This window comes from Rhinoderma darwinii, chromosome 2, assembly GCF_050947455.1.
Source record: "Rhinoderma darwinii isolate aRhiDar2 chromosome 2, aRhiDar2.hap1, whole genome shotgun sequence".
In the NCBI taxonomy this organism is placed as follows: Eukaryota; Metazoa; Chordata; class Amphibia; order Anura; family Rhinodermatidae; genus Rhinoderma; species Rhinoderma darwinii.
The window spans coordinates 16049766-16063343 of record NC_134688.1 but is presented as its reverse complement, the minus strand read 5'-3'; the positions used below and the strand labels follow the sequence as shown (position 1 = coordinate 16063343).

General features: G+C 44.9%; 1 protein-coding gene and 1 long non-coding RNA gene across 3 annotated transcripts in view; one reads left to right on the top strand and one right to left on the bottom strand.

The window, feature by feature from the left end:
• The window catches only part of CCDC90B (coiled-coil domain containing 90B), a 40401-nt gene extending 33753 nt beyond the window's left edge, over positions 1–6648 (top strand). The window contains exons 8-9 of one of the 2 annotated variants that reach the window (XM_075851396.1): positions 3619–3733; positions 5442–5568. In XM_075851396.1, coding sequence (XP_075707511.1) covers positions 3619–3733; positions 5442–5497 — 171 coding nt within the window. In that variant the 3' untranslated portion in view covers positions 5498–5568. Of the gene's footprint in view, positions 1–3618; positions 3734–5441 lie in introns of both variants that reach the window. The other variant, XM_075851395.1, reaches the window with a different exon arrangement.
• Positions 6649–8791: 2143 nt separating this feature from the next.
• Positions 8792–12884, bottom strand: LOC142740399 (uncharacterized). Its single transcript, XR_012880645.1, has 2 exons — positions 12746–12884; positions 8792–8980 (listed from the first exon to the last, which is right to left on the bottom strand). It is a non-coding gene; the product is annotated as an uncharacterized LOC142740399 (long non-coding RNA).
• Positions 12885–13578: the final 694 nt, after the last annotated feature.

Below are 13578 nucleotides of genomic sequence, written 5' to 3'. Positions count from 1 at the left end.
TATAGTATATTATATTTGCAGTGTAGGTGCTATATATAGTATATTATATTTGCAGTGTATGGTGTAGGTACTATATATAGTATATTATATTTGCAGTGTAGGTTGCTATATATAGTATATTATATTTGCAGTGTATGGTGTAGGTGCTATATATAGTATATTATATTTGCAGTGTATGGTGTAGATACTATATATAGTATATTATATTTGCAGTATGTGGTGTAGGTACTATATATAGTATATTATATGTGCAGTGTATGGTGTAGGTACTATATATAGTATATTATATTTGCCGTGTATGGTGTTGGTACTATATATAGTATATTATATTTGCAGTGTAGGTACTATATATAGTATATTATATTTGCAGTGTATGGTGTAGGTGCTATATATAGTATATTATATTTGCAGTGTATGGTGTAGGTACTATATATAGTATATTATATGTGCAGTGTATGGTGTAGGTACTATATATAGTATATTATATTTGCAGTGTAGGTTGCTATATATAGTATATTATATTTGCAGTGTATGGTGTAGGTGCTATATATAGTATATTATATTTGCAGTGTATGGTGTAGATACTATATATAGTATATTATATTTGCAGTGTATGGTGTAGGTGCTATATATAGTATATTATATTTGCAGTGTATGGTATAGGTACTATATAGTATATTATATTTGCAGTGTATGGTGTTGGTACTATATATAGTATATTTGCAGTGTATGGTGTAGGTGCTATATATAGTATATTATATTTGCAGTGTATGGTGTAGGTGCTATATATAGTATATTATATTTGCAGTGTATGGTGTAGGTACTATATATAGTATACTATATTTGCAGTGTATGGTGTAGGTACTATATATAGTATATTATATTTGCAGTGTATGGTGTAGGTACTATATATAGTATATTATATGTGCAGTGTATGGTGTAGGTACTATATATAGTATATTATATTTGCAGTGTATGGTGTAGGTACTATATATAGTATACTATATTTGCAGTGTATGGTGTAGGTACTATATATAGTATATTATATTCGCAGTGTATGGTGTAGGTAATATATATAGTATATTATATTTGCAGTGTATGGTGTAGGTGCTATATATAGTATATTATATTTGCAGTGTATGGTGTAGGTGCTATATATAGTATATTATATTTGCAGTGTATGGTGTAGGTACTATATATAGTATATTATATTTGCAGTGTATGGTGTAGGTGCTATATATAGTATATTATATTTGCAGTGTATGGTGTAGGTACTATATATAGTATAATATATTCGCAGTGTATGGTGTAGGTACTATATATATTATATTATATTTGCAGTGTATGGTGTAGGTACTATATATAGTATATTATATTTGCAGTGTATGGTGTAGGTGCTATATATAGTATATTATATTTGCAGTGTATGGTGTAGGTACTATATATAGTATATTATATTTGCAGTGTATGGTGTAGGTGCTATATATAGTATATTATATTTGCAGTGTATGGTGTAGGTACTATATATAGTATAATATATTCGCAGTGTATGGTGTAGGTGCTATATATAGTATATTATATTTGCAGTGTATGGTGTAGGTGCTATATATAGTATATTATATTCGCAGTGTATGGTGTAGGTACTATATATAGTATATTATATTCGCAGTGTATGGTGTAGGTACTATATATAGTATATTATATTTGCAGTGTATGGTGTAGGTGCTATATATAGTATATTATATTTGCAGTGTATGGTGTAGGTACTATATATAGTATATTATATTTGCAGTGTATGGTGTAGGTGCTATATATAGTATATTATATTTGCAGTGTATGGTGTAGGTACTATATATAGTATATTATATTTGCAGTGTATGGTGTAGGTGCTATATATAGTATATTATATTTGCAGTGTATGGTGTAGATACTATATACAGTATACTATATTTGCAGTGTATGGTGTAGGTGCTATATATAGTATATTATATTTGCAGTGTATGGTGATGGGGCAGCTTTGTATAACATTGATATGAGGCAACTGTATGGGGGTGTTATCTGAACAACATATGGCACTGTCATTTGGGCACCATAACTTACCCCTTGCCGACATTTGACAGAGGGTTACATCATAACCGCCAAGGGGAAGCATTGGGGGGCTCACGGGCTGATCCCACTCCATACTCAGCGGATGTTGGCTGTATCTTACAGCGACACTTCACTGCAACGGGCGGGATCGGGGATGACTCCGCTTCTGCCTGTTTAACCACTTAGATGCTGGGGTCACTATTGACCGCAGCATCTAAGTCGTTGGAAAGAAGAGGCGGCCCCTCCAACAATCCATCACCCCCCCCCCCCCCAACCTCCGGTCGTGGGGGTGGGGCGATGGTTGCTATTTATACTCAAGAAAAAAAAATTTTACCTTTTTTACGGTTTTTTTCCCCCAAAAGTTATGGGAAAAAAAAAATGAACAAGCATTATTTACCGCGCACCGCGAACACCGTGAAAATGCTAATAAAAAACGCCAGAATCGCTGCTTTTTGGTCACATTGTCTCAAACAAAAAAAATGAAATAATAAGTGATCAAAAAGTCGCATGTACCCCAAAATGATAGCAACTACAGGTCGTCCCGCAAAAAAACAAGCCCCCACACCGTTCAATCAGCGAAAAAATAAGTCACGGCTCTCAGAATGTGGCGACACAAAACAATTTTTGTGTTTTAACAATTTTTTTCCTAATAAAAGTAGTAAAATATTTAAAAAAAAACTATCAATTTTGTATCGCCGTAATCATATTGACCTGCAGAATAAAGGTAAGATGTCATTTTTACCGCACGGTAAATGCCGTAAAAACAAAATCCAAAAAACCACGGCGGAATCGCTGTTTTTTCCTATTCCCTCCCACAAAGAATATTTTCCAGTTTCCCTAGTACATTATATGGTACAATAAATGGCGCCATGAAAAACTACAACTCGTCCCGCAAAAAAACAAGCCCTCATACGGCAATATCGCGGAAAACTAAAACCGTTATGGCTTTTGGAAGGTGGGGAGGAAAAAAGCGTAAATGAAAAAAAACAAAGTCAACGCACAGGGTAATATCCAGCGTCAGACCGGACCTACCTGTGTGACCACGACATGACCTGGACAGATTATCATCCTCTAGAAGTAAATAATGAATGTCCTCGTTCACTGACAGCCAGCAGAGATCTTGAGAATGGTAAGTTATCGACACAGAGTAAATGAGAAAGAGGCAGAATTGATCCTAAGAATAAAGGGGTTGCAGCACTGAATCAGCGCTGCGGCCACTTCATTCTCAGGATCGGTGGGGGCCTCAGGTCAGCCCCCCCCCCCCCCCCACACCGATCATAAAGTGATGGCATATCCATCACTTTATAAGATGGCAATACCCCTTTAAGATCACCACCCTGCGCTGTTGTGTTGTATTTGGCTGCCAGGGAATGGCGATGTAGCCCCAGCAATTCTAGAAATGCCCCCATAGTCTTGTGCTCCTGTAAGGACATGCTGAGACTTGTAGTTCAGCGCTAGCTGGTCACCACCACTAGTAATAATTAGTATATTGGTTGTTATTATAACTTTTCTCCTGCCGGAATACTACAGAACGTAACCACTGACGGCGCCATAACGGAAATCAATAAGAAGATTGATATTGATATCGCGTCTCTGAAAACACTAATGGAGTCTCATAAACTGGACACCATCCGCTTTCTGGCCGGTGAGTATCGTAAACCCACAGGAGGATCTCGCATTTCTGTCTGACGCATCTCGACGGCAGTGACCGGACAGCTGGAGGTCGTCATCGCTGCGCAATTCTGTCTGGAAAATTAACCCCTTAACGCAGAATGACGTTCTTGTACACAGCCGTGCCTTTCCGATCAGGAGTGGGGGTGTAGCAGTGATTGACAGCCGTCTAACCCCTGAGTCACTGTGACCAGTGTTGAGGGGGTTCCCTTTGTATTGCCCGTCAGCCCCAGCAAAGCGATCGCCGGGGATGACCGGGAATTGGTGACCGCCCTGGGATTAGGTATGCCGTGACAGATGCCGTGACAGATGCGCAGGCAGTAATGTAATGTCGTATATACCTATGACCGTACATTATGGTTTTTTTTAAAACAAAAAGAGTGAAAAATATAGTTAAAAGTCGCCTAACAGGAGAAATCAAATAAACGATTAAAAAAAAACGCGCTGTAATGTAATTTCTTTTTTTTAAATAAATCAATTTTATTTAATCAAAGTCCCAAAAACATAAGACCTACACGTGTTATATATCCCCCCTCTACTCTCCACCTGTACAATAAAGTTATGCCCTCGATTTATATTCCTGCATAATAAAAAATGCATAAATTAGACGCTACTATATAATTTCATAAAAGAAAAAAAATTACATATCGCCCTGCAGAAAAACAAAGCCTCAAATAGCTACGTAGCCTTAAAGGGGGTGCCAAGTTTAGAAAAAACATTTTCATATAAACTATTAGTGAATTGTGAGATAATAGAGGGGGGGGGGGGTCCCCTGTTGATGATCATCTCTTGGCTAGTGCGGAGAGTGGTTATAAAGACCATCTTTCTCTGGAGGACCTGCCCGGTCCTGTATTACACAGACAACACATTGATATGAATGGACACTGTGTAATGCTTCATTTCTCCTGTGGTGGCGCTGCAGGGAAACTGAACACTTCCTCCCAGGTTTCCCCACAGATTACGGGTGATCGCGGGGGTCCCAGTAGGGGATCAGCTTATTGTCAAGGGAACCTTCTAACAAATAAAGATTGTCCAATGCGGAGAACCCCTTTAAAAATTTTAAAAAGTTCTGGTTGATGGAATGTGAGGAGGCAAAAATGTAAAAAAATTATCTTGGTCTTTAAGGTCAAAATTGGCTCCGTCCTTAAATGGTGAAAGAGTTTTCCGACTAATGATTTATGCTGGGACCCCGACGGAGAAGTAGCGACGCGTGCGCAGACACCCCATTATAGTATATGGAAGATATGGAAATGAGCGCGCTCAGCCGTTTCCAGATCTCCCAGATACCTTCACGCCTGTAGCGCTTGGTCTTCCTGGGACTGTTCAGGTAACTTCATAGGGAATATTGAAACAATGGGAAGACCTCAATATAGTCCCCATAATGGTGCGTCCCTACCTGCGCAGAGTTGTGTATGTCACCCACAACGGTGGAGGAGGCAGCTAATAAATCTATATCCAATGTCTCTACGCTGAAGGTACACAATGAATATACGAGTGCCCCATGACAACACTTCCTGTGCTTATAGTAGGGTAGGAAGATGAATCACCATCTCTATCAATGTCCACACACATTATTGTCTCTATTCAAGCCAGTTAGCATGTAGATATTGATGTGGACGGTTCTCCATTCATTTTTTTTAATCATAGACTTATTACTTAGCGCTTCTTTTCTCCTCTTACAGCCTCTGTCTTCACTTGCCTTGCGATCGCTCTGGGATTTTACCGACTCTGGAAGTAGTAAAGAGGTTTTGGCGCTGGATATGATAAAGGTTCCCGCTCACGTGGCAGTCCTCCCCCCCCCCCCCCCCCCCCCCCTCCCCGCTGCCGCTCCGCACAGTCATTACACTTCATTACCTCCCGGCGGGCAGGACTGCCATATTACCCCACACGCCGCTTATCATTTCTCATTGACAGCTCATGTTATTCCAGGACTGAATGTCTCGTATTTGCATCGAAAGTGCCTTTTATATGTTCTGTAAGTGAAATGTATTACTTGTTTATATTATTATATTAAACGTATTCGCCGCTGCTGCTTCAGTGTCTGCGCTCCGTGTTCTGTTTATTGATTGGGATCAGATAACATTTTGCAGTCAGGCCTATGCATGAGCGGGATGTCGCAACGCAAGGTCCTGACACAACATCACAATCCCACGGGACACGGCTCCTGAAACTTAAAGCTCTACACAGAGGTGGCGCTGTTTTTGGAATGAAGCCGCCATGTTTTTCTAATCCTGTACAACCCCGTTAGGGTTGGAACACACACGGCATAAACACTGCTGATTTTCTACAACCATTTAATTGCGGAAAATCCGGAGCATAATACAGTAGTAGTAGTAGTAGCAGCAGCGTGGGTGAGAGTTCAACAAGTCGCCCACACAAAGGAAAAAGTCAGCCGAAAAAAACGCACAGAAATTGACCAGCGGTTTCTTGAGCCGCAGCCTGTAATTTAATGCTGCAGAATCGCAGCTCTTGTGTTGCGGGTTTTCCCCATTTAATTCAATGGGGTGCTTAAACCCGCAACAAAGTGGTGTGTGTTGTAACATTTCCGGCGGAATCCCTGCAATCCCACCGCAAGAATCGCAAGTAAAAAAATAAAGTGATACTTACCCAGAGTTCTCTGCTTCTTCTCCAGTCCAGCCTCCCTGGGTGATGTCTCAGGCCATGTGACCGTTGCAGCGGTCACATGGCCTCCAACGTCATGCAGGGAGGCCAGAGCGGACGTCAGAGGAGGGGGTAAGTGTGTGCGATAATTTACGCCCTAAATACGCACCACAGATTTCAGACGGCATTCCCTATGGTATCCGCCCTGAATACGCTGTGTTTTGTTCCTACCCTAGAAGTTTTTTGTTTATTTTTTAATAAAAATGTGTTTTTGGTGCATCTTTCAAATTAGTTTTTAATCAAAAATATTTTTACTACCGCTTTGTATCCTGTATAGAGAGCAGCTGTATCGGTCGCTGAATGCTGGACCCGTCAGGTCAGCGGGACTGACGGGCTCAGTGTCAACGGGTCCTGCGTCTCTGGCAATTCATAATTTAGATGTGATTGATTACAGGCGGATCCCCGCTGATACTGGACCCGTCAGTCCAGCAGATCTGACGGGTCCAGCATTCAGCATAAGATACAGTTGCTCTGTATACAGGATACAAAGCAGCTGTATCTGAAAGAGATATTTACTTTCAAAAGTTGATGTTGCCTTTAAGGTGGAGTAAATCTTTAAGTGGGTTAATGGCCACCCAGTATATAGTGATCAAACATTTGTCCAGCCATCTTTAAGGGAACCTGTCGCATGCTTTTTAAAAACCAAACTGGGGGCGCCCTGCGGCAGCTCTTGTAAACAATATACCAGCCGTTCCCGAGCTTGAAGGTAGCCATCTTCTGGTAAATATGTTTATAGCGGCGATCGCTGCATGCAAATACATACCAGTGATCATCTTGGCGGTGCAGCAGCGTTGTATAGTCACGGAGTCCGTGCTGAACGCCCTCCTCTTCCTCCATGATTGACATCCCATATACGTGCGGAAGTTCAGACCTGCCAGCGCTGACCAACAGGGATGGGGATGTCAATCACGGATCAATCCATATTCTTCCCCGCTCCACCCATCATCTTGGTGCCCGGCAAACGCGCAGCAGCCCGCAGGTTGTCTCCGGTACTGACCTGACAAGCCATTAATATTTACCTCTGGATTATATGGGAAGTAATCCATGATCAAAATATTCTTATTCTTAGGGGAATTGTGGGGGATTTCAAAAAAGCAAATGCTAAAATACTGATGAGAAACCTACATTTTACCCTCGTTGATCGTAACGCTGTTGAGAAACGTATGAAAAGTGAATGGGACGGCCTCTCAAAATAATGTAAAACTCGAATCACCGAATGCAAGCGTGCGCGTAAATCTACCGAGCCGACGGATTAACTATCAGATTATTCAACAATTAGAAATGTACAAAAGACCCATAAAGGGGTTTTTCCCCAAAGGACATTTATGACATATTCACAGGATCTGTCCGATAGGTGCAGGTCTCAGAGGTGGGACCCTGTCTCTAGAACGGGGCCCCCTAATCCCCATTTTGCGCTCATCTGCTTCCCGGCCCCTTCCTGATTACATGGTCAGGAGTTACGGAAACGGCGGAGCGCACGCGCTACAATGTTTCCGTAAATACTATTCAGTTCAATGGGAGTTACGGAAATCTCGTAGCTCAGCGAGTAGGTCTCAGAGGTGGGACCCGCATCTATCTGACATTTATGACGTATCCTGTGGATATGTCAAAGGGGTTTTCCCATGAGGGACATTTATGTGTGCATTAAAAATGTAAAACATAATCTCTCATTGTTACCAACATTCGAAAATGTTTCCTAAGGACACTTTGACTCTGACAAGTAATGTTTTTTGCCAGGGCGTGGCTTGCCATGGGGTGGGGATTGTCAGGGCGTGGCTTACCCTGGGGTGGGGATTGTCAGGTCGTGACTCACCATGGGGTGGGGGTTGTCAGGGCGTGGCTTACCATGGGATGGGGATTGTCAGGGCGTGGCTTACCATGGGGTGGGGATTGTTAGGGCGTGGCTTACCATGGGGGGTGGGGATTGTCAGGGCGTGGCTTAAATATATACCCAGATTTGACCTTGAAAAATTAGGTTCAATCCTGGCAAATTCAGGTCGACTATGAATATCTTATTTCTCTGATGAGATCTGATCGCTTAAGTTACAGATCCAAAGCCTGAGGCTGCACTACTGAGAGATTCTGATGACACGTCCCATTTCTGATTTCTGTCAGATGCCGTGAAGACCTTGTGTGTGTCCAAATCACCATCCACATCCATGTTCATGCCAGGTAGGATGTAGATATTGATGTAGATGGTGAAAAGATAAAAATCACTGAACGGACAGAAGTAAATAGGTCGTTCTCGGGAGGCTATTGCGTGCACTGCTGTAGAGCACAGAGCGGGGGAGGGACGTGGTTTTCCCCTGCCGTTTCACTTAAAATGTCAGAATTCTTACAAAAAGAAAAAAAAAAGAAAATCACAAAAATGTCATGTTAAATATGTAATTTATAATGTATACAAAAGTGTCCGGTGACAACTCCCAGCATGCTTTGCCAGCCCCGTGCCCTATTACTTCTCCGTTCCTCTCCTTACAAAGACTCCGCCAGGGTTCGGCTGCTGAACCAGTTTCTTCTTCGCACTTTTCTTCTCCTTATACGCCGTGGACAGCTTCTCCCTCTGGAGATGGAAAAAAATCAGAGGTAACAAATCATAGAAAAGACACGGAGATCAGGACATATTCAGGTTAACCAGGGATGGCCATCTTATTCCGGCTGTTTTATTAGCTTTTGCCTATCCACTGGATCGGTAATAACTGGTAGATTGGTGGGGTCCGACCTCTAGTACCCCCTCCAACCACCAGGACAGGGATCCCATGTTCCCCGTAACCCCCATCAGTGGGGCTGCTTGCTGGGAAGAGATGAATGGAGCGGCGGGGAGCACGCGGCCTGACGCTCCAGTCAAAGTCTATGGCAGTGACGGGAACTGCCAAATACAACGCTCCACAATTTCCGTCAGTGCCCATAGACTTTGAATGGAGCAGCAGGGAACATGTTGAACTCCTCCCAGCAAGCAGCGTCGCTGCTGGTGGGTACAAGGGACCCCTGTTCTGGCGATCGTGGGAGGGTCATCGGTCACGGCACATGTCACTATATGTAACGATGGCATCCCTACAAATCATATAGTATATTCATTTGTACAAATGCTATTTCAAATGTATAATAACAAAAAGTAGAGGAAGCTGGAAAAGAGGGACTGCAGTATCAGACTACACAGGGATTATCTGTGGTCTGTTACCATGGAGACCACGATCCGCATAGGAGCTGTATACACATGATAGGAAATTTTTAGCAAAGACTATTTGCAAAGTTGCTTAATTTTAGATTTGCAAAGGTGGACATAGAGGCAGCACTACCCCATCTCCTATGGGCGGTGTGAACCTGCAGTAAATGCCAATCTTTTCTCTTACAAGGTATGGAAAGTGGTGGGTGGGCATCAAGTACACGACTGTCCTGGCCTTTGATAGTGAAGTGTGTGGACATGACCCAGCACCACCAGGGGGCTCCAGTCTGATATTTTCCTTTGACCCCTGTCTGTGCTATGTACCCCGGATATATAATACTACATCTATGATGACTTTGTGTAATGCAGATATAACCTGGTTCTTCGCAGTCATTGCTCCCACCTTTGCTGTTAGTTGCTCCTGCAGATTTGTCTACATGGCAGTCACTGAGCCTGAATAACTCAACACCCCACCGTGCATGACCCAACACCCCACCGTGCATGACCCAACACCCCACCGTGCATGACCCAACACCCCACCGTGCATGACTGAAACACCCCACCCTGCACCCAACAACACCCTGCATGACCCAACACCCCACCCTGCACCCCACAACACCCTGCATGACCCAACATCACCCCACCGTGCATGACCCAACACCCCACCCTGCATGACCCAACACCCCACAACACCCTGCATGACCCAACAACACCCCACCCTGCATGACCCAACAACACCCCACCCTGCATGACCCCACAACACCCCACTCTGCACCCAACACCCCACTCTGCACCCAACACCCCACTCTGCACCCAACACCCCACTCTGCACCCAACACCCCACCCTGCATGACCCAACACCCCACAACACCCTGCATGACCCAACATCACCCCACCCTGCATGACCCAACACCCCACCCTGCATGACCCAACATCACCCCACCCTGCATGACCCAACAACACCCCACCCTGCATGACCCAACACCCCACCCTGCATGACCCAACACCCCACCCTGCATGACCCAACACCCCACCCTGCATGACCCAACACCCCACTCTGCACCCAACAACAACCCACTCTGCACCCAACAACACCCTGCATGACCCAACACCCCACCCTGCATGACCCAACACCCCACAACACCCTGCATGACCCAACATCACCCCACCCTGCATGACCCAACACCCCACCCTGCATGACCCAACACCCCACCCTGCATGACCCAACAACACCCTGCATGACCCAACATCACCCCACCGTGCATGACCCAACAACACCCCACCCTGCACCCAACACCCCACCCTGCATGACCCAACACCCCACCCTGCATGACCCAACAACACCCCACCCTGCATGAGCCAACATCACATCACCCCACCCTGCATGAGCCAACATCACCCCACAGAACGCTCACACCCAGAGCTCCTGACTGCACCCACATTTTTTGTTTTATTCACAGTCTGAGATTCCAGCACGCCTTACACCACAGATCAGTGGTAGTCAAACCGAAAACATTATGGGGGCCTTAAATTCGGCCCTTGACTCCACCAAATTGCCTCACATAAGGTTCAGCCGGGGCACTCCTCTGTTCCCTTGAAGGGGTTTTCCTAATGGCCTATTCCTAGACTGGTGGGGGTCAGACCTCCAGGACCCCCGCCGATCAGCAGGTGGTACATGCACAGTGACTTGTCCATAGGGGAAGCCGTCCCTGGTACATAAGAATAGGCCATCAATGTTGGAAAATCAGGTCAGCAGAGCACTTTAACCGTATCATTACCCGGGGACGGCAGCGATGCTATAATATATATATATACACGCCTTCCTCCGGGGCCTGAGCTGCACAGTGGGGACCTGAGCGCCACATTTGCTGTTTAGATGAAGATTTATTCTCTTCGTTCTCTATTCATATGTAATTAAATGGCAACTCCACCTTCTCAAAGTTCACCCTCCACAATTATGACATGTTGGTGCAGATCACGCCCAGTGACCTCCCTGGCGGATCGCCCCCCCAGTCCATGTGCCGGAGGTGCACAGTCCTAGTGACTTCTCATGGGGCGGTGCTAGAATTCTCCGCACAGCATTTTTCTTCAGGAGCAACCAAAAGCCAAAAGGGGCCACAGCCTCTTGTTCTAGTGGTCGCACCCTCCCCCGACCCCACCTGTGTTTCGAGACGCTACGATTCCCAGAAGGGTAAACTGCGGGCACAACCTCTGTGTACTGCCAGACAAAAGATTTCCTGTGGCAGCTGAATCCATTGAAGCCGGGACTGACTAAGCGGTGTCACCGGGTGTAACGCTCCGGCTCTAGTCATCATGGGCTGACCGTGGGGGGATGGGGGATCGTGTAACTTTCCATAACTTAGCAGCCCCTACCCCTCCTTATTGTTCCTGTTACAGCCCCGCACCCAGTCAGTAACATAATGACATGGATGGGTGGATACTCTGCCCCCCATCATATCAGTATACTGCTTTACTGAAATACTCTGTGCTGCTGGGGTCCCGGCTTCTTCCGCTCTCTCTCAATCTGTGACCCCTCATAATAAATCTGTTACAAGCTGCACCCAAATCATCACAAGGGTGGAGGCCCCCCCGACAATAACAGCACATTTATTTCCTAAAATACTCTGTGCTGCTGGAGTCCCTTCTCCTTCCACTATCTCTTAATCTGTGACCTCTCATAATGAATCTGTTACAAACAGCCTTTTATCACATGAGTGGAGATACTCTGTGCTGCTGTGGTCTCTGCTGCTTCCACTATCTTTAAAACTGTGACTATGACCTCTAGTAATGACCCCCTTACAAGCAGCCTTTCATTAGATGGGAGGAGAGGTCACTCCCCCCCCCCCCCCACCCCTCGAAATGGCACAACACTCCTTTGCTGAAATACTCTGTGCTGCTGGGGACACTGCTCCTTCCACTATGTAACAATCACTCTGTAACTTCCCAATTTTACTTCAAATTCGTTCAGGACAGAACAGTTTCCCAGAGGATAATCACAATGAAATACTCCTGAAATACTCTGTGCTGTTGATCCCCAACAAGCCAATTGCTGCTCACCTAGGCCACCCCAAGTATGAAAGATGATAAAAGAATATCAGACACTGTTCAGACCAGAGATAATCCCTCCTTATAAGACATTACGCTGTGGTATAAGTCACTTACGCTGCCGGGTCTTGGGGGGCCCTTCATTTGCTCCAGGCAGCTGTTGAGATGAGAGATCTGGACTCTGTATTCATCCAGCTGAATCTCCATCTTCTCCCGGCGCAGACGTTCGTACTCCAGCTGCGCTTCCAAGTCTCCGATCACCCTGGATAAGGAGTGGACAAAGCGCTTGAGACCCCTGGACTGAGGAGTCTTGTGACAACTAAAGCTGTGCCGCCACTTTAAATGATGCACAAGCTTCAAGTTATTCCAGATTAAAGGGTATGAGCAGTTTTATCATAGGGACATGTCACGGGATCGCATCTGCTGGGACCCCCAATCACCGCTATGCCAGAGTAGCGGTCTGCAGGGTACTACAACACCTATCATTGAATTGATCAATGAGGATACTGGCTCACAGACCCCCAGTTCTATTCCTGCCCTCTTCTTCATATACTTAAAGTCGACCCTGGTGACCCAAAAGCCTCTCTGCCCCATAAGACACCAGTATTATAAAATGACACATAGTAGGTGGGGGGTCTTGGTACACATTTTGCACTGGGGCCCATAAACTTTAACGCCTCTGCTATACTTCTAATACTTACAGGGGTTGTACGTGACATAAAAACATGGCTGCTTTCTTCGAAAAACAGCGCCACACCTGTCCATGGGTTATGTCTGGTATTGCAGCTCTGCCTCATTAAAATAAATGGGACTGAGCTGCAATACCACACACAACCTGTGGACAGGTGTGACGCTGTTTTTTGGCAGAAAGCAGCCATGTTTTTCTAATTCTGTGCTGGCAGCCCCACCGCTATGACCCCCTCCTATCACTAGAACAAGGGTCCCGTACC